This window comes from Poeciliopsis prolifica, unplaced genomic scaffold (genome assembly GCF_027474105.1).
Source record: "Poeciliopsis prolifica strain line A6 unplaced genomic scaffold, Auburn_PproV2 SCAFFOLD005, whole genome shotgun sequence".
In the NCBI taxonomy this organism is placed as follows: domain Eukaryota; kingdom Metazoa; phylum Chordata; class Actinopteri; order Cyprinodontiformes; family Poeciliidae; genus Poeciliopsis; species Poeciliopsis prolifica.
Window position 1 is genome coordinate 9,175,677 of NW_026562380.1, and position 19,797 is coordinate 9,195,473.

Here is a 19,797-nt window from a genome sequence, read left to right on the forward strand (position 1 = left end):
TAGCAATAAGTTTCTGATTTCTAGGATTACTTTTCACAGGAGAAGCAATGGGAAACTTTTTCAAATGTTTCTTTAAGCATTCAGCTTGAAGGCTTGGAAATGCATCCTGTGCGGACCCTGACCCAGTAGATGAGAAACAACTAAGGTGTTGTTTCTCATTTTTACTGTGATCTGAAACAACTTTACCTGATCTTAAAGTTTGTTTAGTCTCAGATTCACTCACAAGTGTATTTTTTGGGGTTTCTTCGGAAATGATCTTAATTGGCTCTGTGTTTTTAGTGGTTGGTTGCATAGTCTCAGAGACCTTATGCTGTTGGGAGCCTTCAGAAAGTGAGGAGTCAGAATGCTTGTTAAGAGAGGATATTGTTAGAGGTAATGGAAAAGGGGGGATGCGGAGGGAAGGTAGCTGTTCTGCAGGTGGAAGAATAAGAGTTGAAGGCTTCAGGGAGGAAATGGAGGTGATAATACTTGAAGTAGAAGCTGAATTTTGACTGGCTGATCTCAGTTGGCGTTTCGATAACGTACTTTCAATCTGATCAGCAGGCTGATCGGAAGGCACAGGTATCCTGTGCTGATTTCTCGGAGAACTTTTTTGTTTTGGGGTTTCTTTAGTCTTTGAAGGCAATTTAGATGTTTCACTTGAGGGCAGGTCAGAGGACGGTTCCATAACTTGTTGAATCATAGCAGTCTCTAATGTATTTGTTTCTAGTTGAGGTTCTTCTAGTTTTTTGTTCTCAACAGCTGACGTAGGTGTAGGATCTGAAATACTACAGATGAGTAGATTCTGACAAGATTTTATTGCCGTTTTACTTGAGGGTGTGGGGTTCCTATCAGCTCTTTGGCGCAGACTCCTGTCTGAAGCTGAAACTGGTTTTCCATTGACAAAGCCAACTATGACTGGTTCTGTCTGTCTCCACTGATCTGACAGCTGAGCTTTAGTGTCTTTTTTTCTATGCCAAGGTGGCAACTCCTTTGGCAGTTCATCAACTGGCTTTGCAGACTCGTTGCACTCCGCTTTATTATTTGTTGTCTCTACAGGTTCCACACAGTTCTTGGTTTCTGACATTTCAGTTTCTATCCTTCTTACAGTCAGTTCCTCTGCTGTACATGTAGAAACTGACATTTCTGTCCTTTCAACATTATCACAACGCGACTCCATCTGAGATTGAATCTCCTGACTTTGATCCTCTTGCGTTTTTTCCTTTTCATCTTTCTTTATCTCTTCCTCCACTAGATTTACTGTAACAGAATTATTCTGAATATCAGTCTCACAACTGAGAAGTTTAGCTGATGAAAGCTGGTGCTCTGCCTCTCCTGTGGTGACACTCTCTAATGAGTCTACTTGTGTCTCTGTAACTGTTTGCTCTGTATTGTCCAGTACAACCTGTTGAGACTCTGGCTCGTTATTGGTTGTTGATTCATGTGAAGGCGGACCAACACTTTCTCCAATTTCTTTTGCCATCCCTAGATCGTTCATTGTCTCTTGATCCGTTAAAGTGGCTGGAAGAGTTTCTTGGCTCTCTACTAGAAGGTTCATAAAAGGTGTTGAACTAGACTGGACCTTATTCTGGCCCTGATCGGTTTGACTCATTTCAACCTCCACAGCATCTACTTTACTAGCGGCTACCTCGACAACATCTCCTGCTCCTGAAATGACATGCTCATTCGATTCATCTGAGGGAATTTGTTGATTCACTGTCTCTGAGAAAGTTCCAGCAAAGGGCATATCTACAGGTGGTAGACCTTCAGGTTTGGCCAGAATTTGTTTCGGCGTGACCAATGTAGTCATCTCTAGCATTGGGTTTGGACAGTTGCCCCTTCCGGCTAATGTGCGAACTGTTTTTAACTCCCAAATGTCATCCGAATACATATGCCCCCTCGTACTTTTTCTGGCATTACGGCGAGGGGCCATGCCGCGGCGCTTTTCCTTTAAACAATCTGTAATTGGTTTGTCAATATAAACAATGTCACAGTTGCCGATATCAGGGTCAACCATTTCCCTACCGGGATTGTCCCTGACCTGATGTTCAGAGGACACCCTGACAGTCTTTCTTGCTGTTCGAACAGAATTTGAGGGAAAGGACACATGGATTGGAAACACTTTTGCTGTCTTATCTTTCTCATGTTCAAGAACCTCTTTCTGACTATCTTGAGGAGTGACATTCAATTGACTGTGTCTTTTCACAGAGGAGCTAAGTCTGGCACTTTGTGTCTCTGTTCTATTGGATGAAACCCTTTTCTCTTCGAGAAAATGGAAGGGAGAAGAAAGAGGATTATCGAGCACACATGACAGCTTCTTACCAGCAGCAGCACTGCTGGTTTTGATCTTCATTCGAACAGGTGGCTGATCGCTCTGACGATTGTTCTCTCCATCCACTGAACTGGGGGTGGAACTGACCCGTGGTTGGTTACTCCCGAAACCAAGACTAAAAACATCCAAAGGCGGGCCTGGGGTTATAGATGTTTTCAAGGACACCGCATCCTCTGGAATATTCTTTTGTGAATCGCTGTTTGGGACAGAATTGGGGAATTCCAGGACTTCAGCTTTAGGAGTAGATTCATTGGGAAGTTTTAGCTCAGGACGTGATTTCTCTGGGATTGTACTGCTAGAGTTTGAATTCAGACATGCTTTCCCTCGAACACCAGAGGTAGAGTCAGATGTTTTTTGTACATTAGAGGATGCATGAGCCTTGACTTCCGTTTGAAGAAAACCTATTGCATCTACTATCCGTCTCTGGTGGTGAGGACACAGTTTTGCCATAAATTGTTCCAACGTGGAGGTGGACTGCAGGTCTTTTGCTTTTGAAGAACGGTAGTCTGGAGACTCACTACGGAGACAAAAAAAAAACAAAAATTAGCATTAATAATGTTTGATACACCAGTAATTATGGATGTGGATACAAAATTAAGTGCTTTCAAACAAGTGCAAAAGAAGAATACTAATATCAGATTTTATATGTTGCATATTTATTAGAAGAATAAGCAAATCTAAAACTGAATCATTCATCCAGTGAACTTGACCAATCACATTTTTTAGTGTTTACATTAAACATACATGTATATGTGTAAAAATAATACATGCACAAGACAGTGGGGGTAGTCCAGTTTGATATAGGTCAAACACATTTTTCATTGGTAACAAGTACATATGGGGCAGTTCAGTACATCAGATTTCATATCGAGCTTATTTAAAAAACATATCACATCTGGATTGCTGAGACATGTCATAAAAATGTAGTAGCATATGTCATATGTCAGAAGAAAGTCTGGCCACATGTGCTACGTATGCTAGTGATGTGGTAGATAAGACTACCACATCACTGGTAGTCACTTTTTTGGGGAAACAAAAAACACTTGGATTATATCTTTTTTAACATTATACTTCAAGGAAAAAAACATTTGAATAAATAGAGTTCTGTTTGGAACACAGTTAAATTATGTTGGCTCTTATATACAAAAAATGGACCAAAGCAATATTGTTAATGTTAGTTTCGAGCAAGAATACAATCTCTTTTGTTATGCATGGCGAAAAAACATTGAATTTATTAAAAAAGTAAAACACACAAAGATTTTGCATGTAGCCATTTTTCAAGCACAGACCAAAACAAAAAGGCCAACATTCACCCACTATAATTTAAAAACTGAAAACCAACACTCAAGTAGTAAATGTACTACATCTTGGCAAAAATGCTGATGTACCTGTTGGTGTTATGAATAAATTTTAGAAATAAATTTTAGATTTAAAAAAAGGCTTTCTTGCAACTAGAGCCCATCATATTTTTAAAGGTAGTGTTTATTAACTTCACATCTCTGCTTGCAAAGTTTAAGGTTTAAAGTGGAGTATCTGAATAACAAATAAGAAAAGTGTTGTCCCTGAGGGTATCATTCAGCATTGCCATGAGGAATGGACACCAAGTAGTCATTATTCTTCCACTAAAACAACATATCCAATTTTACAAAACAGGCAAATTCATCCACATGGCTGATATAGTACTGGAATATACCGAATCTATACATCAGAAATCACAAATCTTAGACAATTTTTGTATGCAGTTATATTCAATAGATCAGAATATTTGTTTCTTTGAGGGCCGTTAGTCATAGTAAAGTTTGAAGCACACCTTGAAAACAACCTTTAAGCAGGAATTAATATGTATTTTACTAACCCACACTTTTGTTTTGAAATGTTTTCAATGGTCTTGATTTAATATTATAATATTAACCGCTTTCAATGCCTGTGCCAAATCATAAATAAAATTAAAAGGATTGAAAACAACAGTTTGTGTGTAATTAACCCTTATAATCTATTTCACTGGATGAATTTAGTAACTAAATACCTGAACTTCTGTAATGATATTCAATATTTAAACATTAATAATTTTTCTTTTAAGATGACAGTACTCTGAAATTCAACTTTGTTGAGACTTTGAACTGGTTTACTTCCAATCTAAAGTTACAATAATTTCTACTTTTTTACTTTTACATCAAATCACACAAAGGTTGAGCATTTCTTAATATGAAAGCAACTCCAGGACAATTTACACAAGATGCAATAAATCTTCTAAAACACACAATTTAGCCCAATCATGCAAAAATACTGGTGTGATTCTTTATATTCTTCAAATGCTAAAGCAAAGACACCAATGCTGTTCAGTGATTTTGAGAGCCACATTATCAGTAAGAGCCTTTGGTTGTCATGTATGTACTAAGTAAAGTTAAGCAAAATTTACAAGATATACACTTATGTATACCAACTTTTATGTGTAGTAATATTTTTTTCTTTATATAGATATTTACAATCTTTGTTACGTGGCTATAAGCATACTGAAAACAATGTATTAATATCAGAAAAGATGCATGGACAAAATATATTATTAGCTGGAGGAAAACTTGAGGAAGAAGTGAAGTTTTGAATCACAAGAAAAAAAAAAACATTTTACACCCTCAGTAGAAGACACCAATGTCAGTGTAATAGACAATTTGTAGATCACAGTGCATTAACAAACTCTAGAATATGTACATACTACTACATTTTTATGTATCTTACGTGTTAAATTACACAGCTGTTTTCATTCTGTGAAAGTATCTTACAGTATTCAGTGTGTTATATGCATTGGAAAATGCGAAAAATATAATAACAGTAAAGTCCTATTATGTTCCTGTGAGGTAGTTGGTTATTAACACTGTTACAGAGAGTGAATAACACAAAACAGTGAATCAAAATGTGAATCAAATTTAAAAATAACTAAGATTACAATAGAAACTATCAGTGTTTTCAAAGTTGCACTGGATGATTGTCTATAAAAAACTGAAAACTTCACACACCAAAAATCAACTGCACTGTTTTGTGTTACGTAAAACAATAGCTTAAGAATTTTTGTGTTTTGCCTTCCCCCACCAATAAATACCTGAGAAAAAAAATTATTAACACTTGATAACTGAAAATCATTTGAAGATGAACACCTGCTCCAAAGACTGGTCAAAAAGACAACATGAAGCAACCTATGATAAACTGGTAGGCTTACTCGCCATCTATTGTTACTGTGCTGAAATACCAAAGGATTATATCCCTGAACATGTTTTACTCTGAAATTGCCTGTTTTTTTTAAATCTAAATATTTTCATACATCATAAGAGTGTAGTGAAAATAACGTTTTATTGAAGACATCGACTATTAACAGTATCAACAGTATCTGTCTGAAAGGCAGCGAGTATTGCAATAGCTTCAATAGCAATATTTGCTGGAGTTGTGTTAACCTGATAAAAGAATAATGGGCCATGACTCCATTACTCCAGAACGTCCTGAGATAAAAGTGATGGTGCAACCTTGATGTGAACAATTGGATGTGGCCAACTCAAGAAAAAAAGAAAAAACAGGCAAAAAGTTTTGTCAAATTGGCAAAAATTTCCTCAATAAACATTTTCTCCTGATACTTATTCCTTATTAGTGTTATGTCAATTTTGTTGACATCACTGGAGTATCTCAAAGTGTCCAACGATAAGACTGCCTGGAGACTAATTATTATCATTATTATTATTATTTTAAGATATAGACTAGTTTTGGTACTATACAAATAATGTTTAATAAGAATATAAGGAAGTAGGTGCCACAAGACATAACTGAATAAAGGAAAGAGTTACTCAAGGAAAGAAGGTTATCACTGCAGGGTGTAAATGGATACCCAGGCATGTAGGTATCCATTTACACCTGCAGTGCTTGTAAAGTATTGATACCCCTTAAACTTTTTCGTATTTTTTCCAACGTAAAATACAAACTTAAATTAATTTTGTCATGAATTAAAGTCTGACAACTAGCTTTCACTGGGATTCTTTCACTCTGACACTCTTGATATCTATTGATTGATTAAAGAAAGCAGCATTTTGATCAAATAGTATCTTATTGGTGCAAAAACTAATCGTACTGAGAACTGATGACTTGAACTCCTGTGCTACTGGTTTGTAAAGCTATGACCAACAAACCTGTCTGGGAGAGAAGCTTGTTTCAGGCAAAAATTAAACAAATCACACTAGCTGTCGTTTTGTAATAATCGTACATAAATACACTATGAGAAAGAAATTTTCTTTGACTAAGAGTTAGTTAACTTCTCAATATGAACTACACTTCAATGCAGTGAAGCCATATAAAAGAAACAGTATAAATTACACATGCTTGAATATCATGCTTGGAAATGTATATTAGACTGGGATAGAAAGGGGATTAAAATGCAAAACAGTCTTGCTAGAATACAATAATCATAAATAAATATTTTGATTTTTAATGGATAAATTCCTAATTACGTCATGTTATGACATATAGATTGAATTTAAAATCAAATGTTTCCATAAATAATTTGTAAGTTAAATTAAGCTTTATAGTTCTGTAGAATTACAGCAAACTTACTTTGAAGATTTGAAAAGTTCTTAAAGGAAACACACAGGGGCGCCAGATATCTAGTCTTCTTATTTGTTGTGTGTAACAACTCATTGTAGTCTACAGTGACCACTTATCTTTTGATAACTTCTTAATGTAATAACATACAAGTGAATAAATTAGATCTGCATTTTACTGAAAATCTACTTCTACTGCAAGGATACACTTACATACTTGAATATCATAAGTACATATAATCAGGACTAGAGATAAAATAAATAAGTTCATAACAAATAAAGTTATTGAGGTTTTGTGGAAAACCAAGTCAACTGCTGCACAATGCAGCAGGTGCACTGATTAATAAAAAAGCCCATCACTGTTAGTTGTTTTCAGAAAAAAACTCACTCATTGGACATTATTAAAAGCATTTTCAGTTTCTTGCGGTGGCTTCTCTCTATCCTGGGAGAGGATGTTGACGGTGCCCTGAGTCTCATCAGTAGACAGTGAAAGACCCTCCTCCTCCACATTAGTGGTCAATTTCAGTTTCTTTTTGGGGGGATGTTTTAAGGTTCCTAGACGCTCTTTAACCTTGTATTCCAGGGTACTGTGTGGAATCCCATAGACAGACTGGGCTTTGGACACGCTCATTTTCCCAGCCATCACCACCACAATAGCTTCTTCGAGAAGCTCGGTGTTGTATTGCCGATATCGCCCTCGCTTCTTCCTGGGGAACCTGTTTCCTGGGTCTGTTTCTGAGTCCGCAGAACAATTCCCTGCAAAGGCTGGGTGGTCAGTGGGAAAAGACCAATATTCCTTCTCTGACCCTGGGCTGTTAGATCCCACACTGCTCCTTTTCCGGATCTGTCTGGGAAGTATAGAGCAAAGCTTCTTTCCAACAACATTTTTACTGACTACATCTGAATATTCAGAAGGCATATTATCCCAAGAAGGCTTTGCTCCTGTAGTTACAACTCGCACATGAGGAATCTTGATGTCAAAAGATGGTGAGCAGGATGGGGAATGCTCTTGACTTTTGTTTGCCTCCTTAATGTACGCTTTCTCAAAAGAAAATGACTTTGACAAAAGTCCAGCAGCTTCCAAAAGTTGTGGTATATCTTTAAAGTGCTCTTTAGCATCATCACTGGTTTTAAGTTTCAGTAGGGCTCCAAAATTGGTTTTGCAATTCCAGGAAGAAGTAGCATTTCTTCCTGGAAGCTCAGTGTAGTTGCACCCAGGCGATTGGCTAAGTGGTGACTTGGGGTCGCTCTCCAGTTTGGGCTCCTTTTTGATGTGCAGCGAGTATGCAAGAGATGAGGTAGGCTTAAAACAGGCGGAATGGCCGATATTCTCCCTCCTCCTCCCATTCTGTAGGTTCTTCATAAACAGCCCGACTTGTCCGTCCGCTCTCAACGACGGCCTGATTGGATGGAAGGAGATTGGATGTAAGCAGAGCTTGCACAGTGCCCTTTTATCTTTCTAAAGGTGGATGGGTTGTGAGGGGGAGGATGTTGGCCACTCCTTTATTATATGACATTGTTTAGGTAACATTATTGTTAGTCACTCTCCACAATAACTTTACATTTCAGAATAAAAACGGCTCTGGTTTCACAATTTTTATTTATTTATTTTTGAGGAAAACTTTACAAATTTTGAAGGAACATGATGAAGAAATAAAAGCAAAGCAAAAAAAAAAAAAAAAAAAGGGAAAATAAAAGCAAAACTAAAATTGAAGCAAAATAAAGCATTGAAACTGCAAATTTTTCTTGCAAATCATTCATGTGGTTCAAAATGCAGAACCAAAAAACAGATTATTCTTCGAATAAGGGAACTGTGATTTCACACAGGGCACTGTATTTATGACATGATAGAGAGAAAGATGTTGAGATTTTAAATGCGACATTACCATGGAGCAAGTGCAGCAATAAAAGGAGCATGCCAGGAGAGGATTATTGTGTTGATCAAACTCAGAAAATTAACAACTTGTTAACAGTGGTTGTCAACTCTTTGACTTGAATCCTGACTAAGTGAAGGTTAAGCTTTATCATTGGGCACTTCATCATATTACTATTCGGTCTTTTAAATGAAATCAACATCTTTTTGCAACAACCCATTTCAGTGCCCTTTTTTAAATTACCAATTAGGTAATAAAATGAATAAATGGACGAATCAAAGGACTAGTCCTAAAACTTGTAATAGTGATTGCATATTTTCAGTCCTAAAGGCAGGAGTTCTTCATTTTTGTGCATTCAATGAAAAGGAAAGACAACTCTCTTGATATGCAACTTGCTGATTCCTGAGGAGAACACATCACTGGAAAAATGTAGCTGCTTGGATGCTATTTTGTCCTTCTGAGGTACAATATTCACAAACGTATGATTCAGAAATGGATGCAAGCTACATGTTGTGTAACTAGAAAGGTCATTAAGCTCTCAAGGCAACCTACTGTGAGAGTTCAAAGAAACTAATGCTTAAATAAACCAAATATTTAATTTGATTAAAAAGGCACATTCAAGTCTGGGTGAGTAAAAAGACTCAAAAGATTAAAATCCAAACAAATCCCAACTAATAATAATTAGTATTAAAAATGAAAACATATCAAAAATAAAACAAAACCAAGTTATGGCTGTAAGTAAAAATGAAGTCAAATCAATAGATGTCATTCTTTCATATAAAAGCATGTAGTGAAATAAAATAGTCTACACCGTCCATTTCAGTTCAACTCAGTAATACATTTATGTGATATTGAATATAAACTGACCACCCCAAATTCTAAATGAACTCACTAAAAGGAATCAGCTCAGTTTAAAAGATCTGTTACACTACAAGACAACACTGTGTTGATTCTATTGCAGAACCTGTTAAATCCTAAAATTACATTTTCACATGATTTTCTGAGTCAGCATTTTTGTGAGTTTGTCTTTTTTTTACTACATGTCCCATAGTATGCAATAATAATATCAGCCCTGCCAGAATTTTGGGAAAAAATGGTGATTATAAACAAAACTATAGCCAAAACTTGGCTAACTATAGTTTTGCAGTGAAAACTATAATTAGTCAAGTTGCTTGTAGTTAGCAAATTGGCTAACTATAAACTTAACCAAATTGCTAACTTGGCAACTTTGCAAGTTCCATCTTTAAAGTTGCAACTTTAAAAGTAATTTGCTAAGTATTAAATTAGAGATAGCTCCAGAGATTTTTAATACAGAACAGGATTTGAAAACTTTTTGAAAGTTTAGTAGAATTAATACAATTACAAACTATATTCTACTGGAAATTAAAGAGTGAGCTTCCCTTTTGTTCACAAAGGTATTTTTTCTCTTATGTAAAAATATCCATATCAGATATATTTTACTGTAAGTAAAAGTAAAGATGAAGAATATCTGATCCAGATATCTTAGCATGAGAGAAAAATGCTTTTTGTGAACAGACTAATTTTTGTGATGATTTTTGTCAAATCACCTCAGCACTTTGATGCCAACACATTAAACTACAGAATTTAGTCCTTTTTTGTTGTGCTTCACAATAAGAAAAAATATCAACACAATCTGTGCCAATAGAAACAAAAGAGGAAGAAAAGATTCTTACCACTTCAGCGAGACTGTAGCTGGGGAAAAGCAGACACTGCGGGAAGATATGTTGCTGTTGCTGCTGCAGCGATTCTTTTTGATAGACAAGTCAAGAACTCCATCTATCAAAACACACACACACATAGTTCTTGAGATCCTTGCAGACTTCACCATCGTCAGCATACTAGTAAAATTTTACCAATCTATTTCAAACTACCTTGTTCGTGGGGCTCTGCCGCAGGCTTCTTGATGGTGAGGTCTAAAGGAGCATCCTGGTCAGCCATCAGAAGCTTGCTCAAGACTGGGTTCTGGTTTTGTGCTGCTCCAACCAGGGTGTTAGCAGGGCTGGTTGAAGTAGTCCCTGACAGAAGGAGTGGGGCCACCCGGCTTTGGTCAGAGTGAGGCGGGGAGTCCGAGCGACTGTCCTGAGGAGAGCTGGTTTTTGAGGTATATTCGGCTGCAAATTGGCTGATCATTCTCTGAAGAATTTCTCGAGCCACTACTGGAATGTGTGGGTCTGAGAAATTTGGCACATCTGAAACACAGAGGTGAAAATTGTTTAGTGTGTATTCCTTCTCAATCTTGATCAGTAAAGATGACAGAAACAACGCAACATTTAAATAACATTCATCTTGTTTAAGTTTAGTGTGATCCCAACTGAAAAGTATTCAAGACAGTAACAATGTTACCAACCTGCAGAAATACCTTTTCTGCAAAGAATTGCATTGAGAAACTCCTCAGCCTTTTTCTCTAGTCTGATGATTCTGATCTGATCTTTAACTAGGAGAGGTTTAGGTGCATCTTCAAGATGACTCTTGTTGAAGCCAAATAGGTGTTCCTGTTAAATAAAAGAGATATGTTCATAGAGTAGGCTTTAGAATTCAACATACACAAAACAGGGGCCTTTAACACTAGGTAGAGGATTTTAACAAAACATGGATTACAGAGAATGTTCTCCTTGATAACTATACAAAAATTCAGTTTGAAGTTTTTCAGATGTGCACAAATATTTGCAGTGTAATGTTAGGCACACATCTGTTGAATAGGCACCAAAAGTAAAAAAGAATTGTGTAGTATGGTGACAAGAGTGATTACTTTCAGTTTGACCATCAAATTTTGTTATGATCCATGAATTCACGATACCCAACCACTACTAGGTGGTCGTATCAACAGCACTTTGGAAGAAGAAAACTTTGAGTTAACTACGTCACACTCATTTTTCAATTCCTTATTACTCCATAAAGTTCATAGTAATTTTTAACAAGCCCTGCAGGGGAATAATATTGGTAGTTTAACTTAAATCTCTTATTTTAGGTCAGTAGGTTGAAGTTTATTGTAGCATGTAACAAAAACGTAAGGCCTTCCCTACTGTCCTAGAAGGACGATCGAAAAGGATCTTGTCTGTGTGAAAAGTCACCTCACGTTCTAAAATAAATAATTAATGGACATCCAGAGCAGAAAGTCCAGAAAAGTATTTAAAATGTTATATATGTATGTAGGTACATACATAACAAATTATGTAATGCTGTTTATTAGATTTCTCAAAGGAAAACTGCAAAGAGCTCAGGGCAGTGTCATAAAATCAGACATATTCTACAAAAAAATCACAAAACACATCTCTACAAGAAAGCCATTTGAATATGTAAAAAAAGAAGAAAAATAATCTTACTTTGACTTTATCTCTCCTCAAACAGCAGAACAGACAATTTTCATCAAATGACCAGTCAGACACAGCAATAGGCTCAAAGTCTGTGAACACAAAACAGATGAAAGTTGTTAGAAAAAAAAAGACACTCGCATGGTTTGTAGCTTCACTTTCTTAATGACAAACAGAATTGAGATGAGTGAGATTTAATTTCATTTTAAAATCTTAAAATAAAGATTTTGTGGTTAATGTACAAAATCTTAAGTTTGAAATATTTAAGACAACACCACATTTCTTTCAACGACTTTATTCAACACAGATAAACATTGTTAAATTGTAATAAAAACATTTATTTTAGAGTACTGCTTCCATTTTTAATCAGATTTTCTTTAATTTAATGATAAGGCAATGGACATAAATATATAAATAAAATACCGGAGTGGGTCACCATGAATGCATGCAAGTGTACTACCATTCCATCTGAATGTCCAGCTGAAAACGTAATGAATAAAAATCTTTTTTGACTCATAGCAATTATAAGGCCTTCCCTATTATCTTAGTGAGAATACATATTGTCCAAAATGTCCATAGGATCCCACGCCATCAAAAACATTGCAGAAACACAAGCCTTCCTCTCTTCTGCTGGCAGTGGGTCTGTCTTGGATCGATGTGCATGGGTACCAGATGGTACAATGGAGGAGCATTGTCATGATGAGCATGCAACAGCTTAGCAATAAAGAAAATGGTCTGGGATACTCACCCTTAAATGCTTTTAGGTCTTTTATCAACTCTGGACCAATCAGACCTTCAAGGATGCTCTCAAAACCTGCAAGTAGACATAATTCAATAAAATAAACATTTGATTTCATATTAATATAACAACATTAAATCCAAAGCAGGACAGAAGCCTCTATGAATCCTTGAAGATGATGTCTCCACCCCATATGTATTAGATTCTGATTCTATGTTTTGGTCAAGTAAAGTCTTTCCCTTTTCAGCGGCTTAAAAGTGATGCTTTGGAAACACACATTATGAACTTCATCTTTAGAATTCAGTAAATACACACTTCATTCTTTTGTTGCCAGGGAACTAAAGCGCCTACAGAGTTCAGAGTGATGCATGAAATGAAAGAGCCAGCAACAGCATCACCAGGTGATATATATTGAATTATACATCTAGAGAGCTGAGACAGGGAAATTAAAAGAAAACCTTGAGTGAAAAACTCAGGAGTGGCCCAAGCCAGTCAAAGTGCAACTGCAGATATCATATGTACAGACTGAAGAGATATCCTATGGTCTCAGCTGTTAAATAGATGGTTTGTTTTGCTGCACAAAATTCAACTATGCATTAATTCATGACAATACATAATGTCAGCCAACAGCCGCAGGGTCATCATAAGCAAACTGAAACTACTATGAGTTAAATCAAGCACTAAAGAGGTCATAGGCAACATCTGTCCAATGAACTGTCACAAATATAAGCACAACTGTTTGCCATGCGACCCACAACAACAGAGGATTTAAAATAGGTTAATATCAAAATGTATTTTACTAAGCTAAAAATATGATTCGTGAGCATTTAGATCATAAACAAAAGTGAACCACGGTATACTAATGATCGCAATTCTACAGTTAATAGAAAATGCCTACTTACAAAATCCTTCACAGATAGAGAGAAAACGTATCAGCCTTTTCCATCTATACTCTTGCGAAGCTCAAAGTGAATTCAGAAAAGCTTGTCATCTGGTAAAATGCCTCATTCTGCCGCCTTACAAATTCCCACCCACTTTCCAGCAGCCAAACATAAAAGGGGTGGATGGAGGGGGTGGGAGGGGATGAAGTGGAGATGCCTATAGCAGCAACATGGTTCTGTTTCTGGGTTAGTGCACAGGACTTCAGCTGGAGAGCTATCCAATCCTATTGCTGAAATATTTCAGAGGCTGGAGAAGAAAAGTAGGTCATCCACTTTGGTTTGACAGTGCAGCCCCATAACATCAAACTACTCTTCAGGAATTCAGTTTAAGGCATTTAAAAAAATGTGTCACACTGTAATCCCTGACTTTGTGGCCATGTTGTGTTTTTTTGTTTTTTGTTTTTTTTAAACAGGAGGACATTATATCTTGCAATGGTTTACAGCAAGAAACAAAACCTATTTAAACCAAAGTCTTATTTTTGGATAACTGAAACATTTAGAGGTGCTTAAATTACTGAATTTATTACAACAGGATGAAAATTAAAGACTGCAAAAAGGAAACTGAAAATGGCCACATTTTACAAGTTCATTAAATACACTATAAACTATTGTCCTATGCTTAAATTCAGTTTTGAATTGTGACTCAAGACAACTTCTTTCTAAAAACATACCACATTTATAAAAAAAAAATAAAAGGAAAAAATGCTTTAGCTAATGATTTAAAAAGTAAATACATTCAATAGAATGGTCTGTTATTAACTCAGGTACAACATAATGCAAATAGATAACAGACATAATACAGTACACAATAATAAAACTTGATAATAAGAAATTATGTCAAACAAATGCTACAATGAGATAAATTATGTATTACTCCTAAAACAGTAATGGTGTTTGAAATAATAGTATTAATAATAATGATTTGAGAAAAAAAGAAGAAACTTCCCAAATATTACATCCAAGCATCCATGATTTTGCAAATGTGTAAATTCAGTTGTTTTGTCCAGCTATGTTTTAAATTGTTCTATTTGTTTTTTATTAGGCATTTTAAAGTGGACTTGCCTTTTATGACTAATTTTAGTACAGAAATGTACTCACAGCTAGCAAACCTCTAAATACAGACATTGTGATGCATTCAAAATCATTTCCACAGTTTCTCAAATTAAATTTTAGTCAAGGATTCAGCTCATTTAGATGTTATGTGTTATTTTGGATGAAACAAGATTATTTTGGATGAAACAAGATTATGCTTTGTGATCAAACTTTGACATTCAAGACAACAATTTATAAGGTCTAAAATCTGTAAAACTGAACTTGAAAACTTTGAATTCTAAGCATTCCTGTTATAGTTAAATCCCATGACCATATATTTATCATAGACAAAATGTAGAAGCTAATCATAAAATGTATTTTACAATTTGCCTAAAAAAACATTTTAATCAAGCATTGACATTTAAACTGCCCAAACATAGACATGAACCCTTCAGACACTGATTGTGAGCTATACCTCTGTTCAATCTGCCTTAGCCTTCTTCTGACCTACATCTAAATCCAATCAGAGACAGAAAGATTTGGAGAGTGCTGTTTGTAACGTTTATTACAACACTCCCACCACTGCTTACAAAGAGAAATCCATCAAGATCTACAACCAGAATAACATCCTTAAATCCTACACATAAACATCTGTGGCACATTGATGTGACCCAAGATCAAAACTCTGTTCACTTTTTTCCACAGCAGTGGACTGTCATGCTAACAAGGAAAATATATTTATTTTGACTGATTAAATTACCAATGCACAAGATCAGTCAGCAACTCATTTTTCATTGCAAAAGTAAGTACTTGCTCGTGTCTCTTTGGTTTAGCTAATAGGCTCTGTGTGTGCCACACCTGTTCTAAAGCGCTCTAGATGCTGAGAGTGTGCAGTGCTGCACCAAACTTTACTGAACCCATCCCCCACTCAGCTACTGTAAAAACACCTTCAGACATAAGCAAAACCAAAAGCTCATTAAAACTGGAATTTTGCCAGATCTAAGTCTTATGAGGTACAAAAAAACAAACAAACAGAGAAAGCAGGCATTTTGAGGCAGAAATTTCATTTTAGATTTCGAAATGGATCATTATTCACACATCAGTCATAAAAACAACAATTTTGTGCAAAGAGATGATACAGAAGAAGTAGGTGTGGTGTAAAATGACGGGGGACAGAAAAGTACAAAGTCAAGCAAATAAAAAAAAAAAAGTATAGTTGTCCTAAAAATATTCAACATATGACAACCAAGCCAATCATCAACCCAAATTTTAAAACATTGGCTATTGCAAATCACTACAGCAACAAACAAGTATTTTAGCTTAGGTGAATGCAAATGAAAAATAATTTGCACCCATCTGGGCTAAAATGTGATTGCAGATATTATTCTCAAATACATTATATATTAATCAGGCTATCCAACAAAATGATTTTCACACCTTCAAATGAAATCGTGCGTTAAGCACATTGTGCGATATGATGTAAACTATTAGTCTAATAGGATCATAGTATCATAACAAATTTTCAAAAACATATAGGACAAACATTACCGTTTAGGAAATATGAAAAGAAGTGGCGGAAACTTCCCAGGAATCCAAGATTGTGTCTCATACATTCATGAAAGCTTTGGATCATTTCAGACACCAGGCCACAATGCTAATGGGAAAACATAAGCCACATACCCACCAGAGGGAAAATGAATAATATCTGCTACAAACAAGTTAGTCTGTCTAGTTTCGATATTTGGTTGTTTGGTGTTTGAGCAAATCTTTTACCCCACACATCTGCATGTTAAACGCCAGTCTGAATGACACACATTCTAGAGATTTCTAAAATGCCGGCGGCTGATGTATAAGTCCAAATTTTTCCCAAATCCACACAGAGCGCACATTTTTTGGAAGCACGTTTTGCATCTGGGGGTTGTTGGTCCATAAATGCATGTATGGGGCAAAACATACAAACAATTGTTACTGCTGTTCTACTGGACAATTGTGCTTGTCTCCACCCTGCAGTTTTACTGTTCACATTAAACAACATGTCCATTTCAGGGACAGTGGGGTGGTGGTGGCGTGCAGCCCTCTCCACCAAAAAGCCAAACAAAAGTATGTCCTTGTTGTTCTGGACTGAATATGCCATTCTACTGGCAACAAGCTGATGCTGTTGTCATGTACTCTGCAGTTTCACAATTATAGCCCAAACACAAGGGACATTTGTCAATCATAAAGAGAGAACTGACTAGACAGTCCTGGAAAAACATCAGAGAGCAATTCAGAAGCTGCTATTGTCTCCTTATTTTTTTTATTAACAATCTAAATCCACTTTCTATTCTGCCTGCTTATTTGGAATATTCATTTTACTGACTTAAGCCATAATGAGGATAAAATAGAAAATGTTCTGTCAAGCAAACAGCTCTAAAGTGTGACGCTCAAATGACTACAAGTCACCTACAACTCCCAATCTAACAATGCCTTTTCCAATTAGTTTTACGTAACTATTTTAAGTCAAAATATTGGGATTTATCATTCTACCATCTTTTAATGTGCATATCTTGGCTTTTACATACTTAAATTACACATAAATAACATTAACCCATATCCACACACAAAAAAAAGATACAACTAATTTAATGTGATATTTTCAGATAATGAGCATGAAAGGTTAAGCTATAACTTTTGAATTAGTCAATGATCTACCATTTAAAGACATTGGTTTCAAAATGTACCTCACCATCCACCTTCATCCCAGACAAGTAGTTATTGACATTTATTACACTAAAACTATAGGTCAGTCAATTGCTTCAATGTTATCTGACAATATCAATGATTTGATAAATGTCTGTACTCAGAAAAGAGTAACAATTAGAATTACAAAACTACATAAATTAACAATGACAGAACCCAAATATGAATTCCATTACTGCTATTTAGATCTATAGTTTATTACACTTTAACTTAACACACTGTGTAAACAGATTGTTGTATGCAGACCATTCACTTGTCAAATCAAAAACCATATATTGACAAAATAAACATTTTAAATTTAAAAAACCTTTTTGCTACTATATTAGGTCATCCAACTATAAGGTTAGTGGAAATACTTATTCAGCTTCAAGAGTTTCAGGAAGGGTTTCAGTTTTAGTTGGGGGAATTAGTCCCCCTCTCCACCCAACTAATTTCTTTGGGGGGAAAAATGCTTCTTCAGAAATGTGGACATTAGCAGTGGAGACATCTGTGCATGCTGCAACATGTTTGACACTGAGATGGTCTTCTAGGCTTGAATAGCTTTGATTAGACTACCTCCTTTTAGCACAAATTGCAAACAATAGTATTTTGCAGCAGCCCTTTAGGTCATGTGTTTTTAGCTTTTTATACTACTGCTGTTTTTCACTTTTGTCTACTGCTGTTTGCGGATGTCCCTTGTGTGTCGGTTTAAGTGGGTGTAAAAGAAACGTGAATACAAAAGTTTAAGTTCATGACTTTTGTATGTAAAAAGAAAAGACAATTTTCTCACATTTTTAATGTATTAAAATCTATGTAATTAATCACATTTATTGCAATAAAATCCCTGTCCAAGTTACTTGAACCACAAATATTGTAATATTGGATGAATATGTGCAATTCACAACTCAAAATTTGCTGGGGGTTTTTTTGTTTTGTTTTATTTTTTAGGATGTGTCCCTTTATAAACAATAAATCTAGCTTTTGTTTTAATATTACACTATATGACATCACACCATCAGTGTGTGAATGTGTGCCTGAATGAAAAAATGTGCAGTGAAACACTTTGGGGTCTTCTGCACTTAAGCACTATATGCATTCAGGCCATTTAACATTTTTTACCATATCATGTTGACCAAACATTAAGTGTTGCATTACAATGACTGAAGCACAAAAAAACATGTTGAAGCGTCTGAATTTGCAGATTGTCTTCCACACAGTATATAATATGCCAATATAACAATAAAACACTACAAATAAAACAAATTGTTTGTTAAGTTTAGCACATTAAAAATGTTTTAAATTAAACTACTAGTATGCACCAACACAGCCTCTGCAGTGTACAGCACGTCTTTAACTGTTGTCGTTTGCAAGTCTATGGAAGTTCGTGTATTGTGAAAAAGGGAAACTCTCCTAACAGTGGGGTCTCCTCTACTTCCTCAAAGCAATAAGCGCGTCCACGGTGGTAATTTAAACGCTAACTGAGAACATCACCTCACGGGTCTGTGTCGCCCTCCCCCACACAAATTACAGTATGATCTTAGAGCAGGAGCGCGCCGCGCACGGGTACGTCTTTAGCCGACGCTACACCACTGACACTCCCTTTAAAACAAGCACGGTGCCCTTTAAACAAACTAACATTAGGCCACTACATACTTTATACCTACAACTGAGACTCAATGGTAAGAAAACCAGCACATAATCCAACTTCGGTGGTGTGATATTATAGAAAACAGTAACATTTCAGTAGCTACCCCAACTGGCTGCAGTAGGAAAGAAACAGTTAAGGACAAAAAGTCGCTCGGAGATGCCCCGAGTCAGTCCGGTAATAGATGGTTATTTACACCGAAAAAAGCTACGACGAAGGGAAATTCAACCCGTAAAATGTGAACTATCTCACTGACAGTTTCCTTACCTACACAGTGAATAAGTTTGTGTCGCCAAGAGTCAAGTTCCTGCCGAAAGCCGCGCCTGTCGATTGTGCATTGCTGCTTTTTGCACAGACTCGCCATTTTCTATTTTCTCTGGCGGCGGGCACCAGCACGCAAAGAGGAAGCGCTTAGCTGTGGTAACGGGCGCGCGCCCGCGGAGATAAGTGAACCAGCAGCACCTTCTCATTAACATAGACATAACACATATTTACATAGTTTTCCTTGGTTACTGTTGACACGATATTGGTATTAGTCATTTTTTATAATATTTGTGCGTATGTGTGCAAGAAGTAGGATATTATAATTGTTTAGTTTTTTGATATAAGAAATAGGAATATTCTTTAG

General features: G+C 36.0%; 1 protein-coding gene across 1 annotated transcript; it reads right to left on the reverse strand.

The window, feature by feature from the left end:
• Window positions 1-2,945: 2,945 nt before the first annotated feature.
• LOC129359724 (ligand-dependent corepressor-like) lies at window positions 2,946-19,533 on the reverse strand. The gene is made up of 7 exons (XM_055029561.1): window positions 19,437-19,533; window positions 12,843-12,908; window positions 12,107-12,186; window positions 11,131-11,275; window positions 10,655-10,972; window positions 10,457-10,559; window positions 2,946-8,288 (listed from the first exon to the last, which is right to left on the reverse strand). Exons 1-7 carry the CDS (start codon window positions 19,531-19,533, stop codon window positions 7,277-7,279), a joined length of 1,821 nt encoding a protein of 606 aa, XP_054885536.1. The 3' UTR covers window positions 2,946-7,276.
• Window positions 19,534-19,797: the final 264 nt, after the last annotated feature.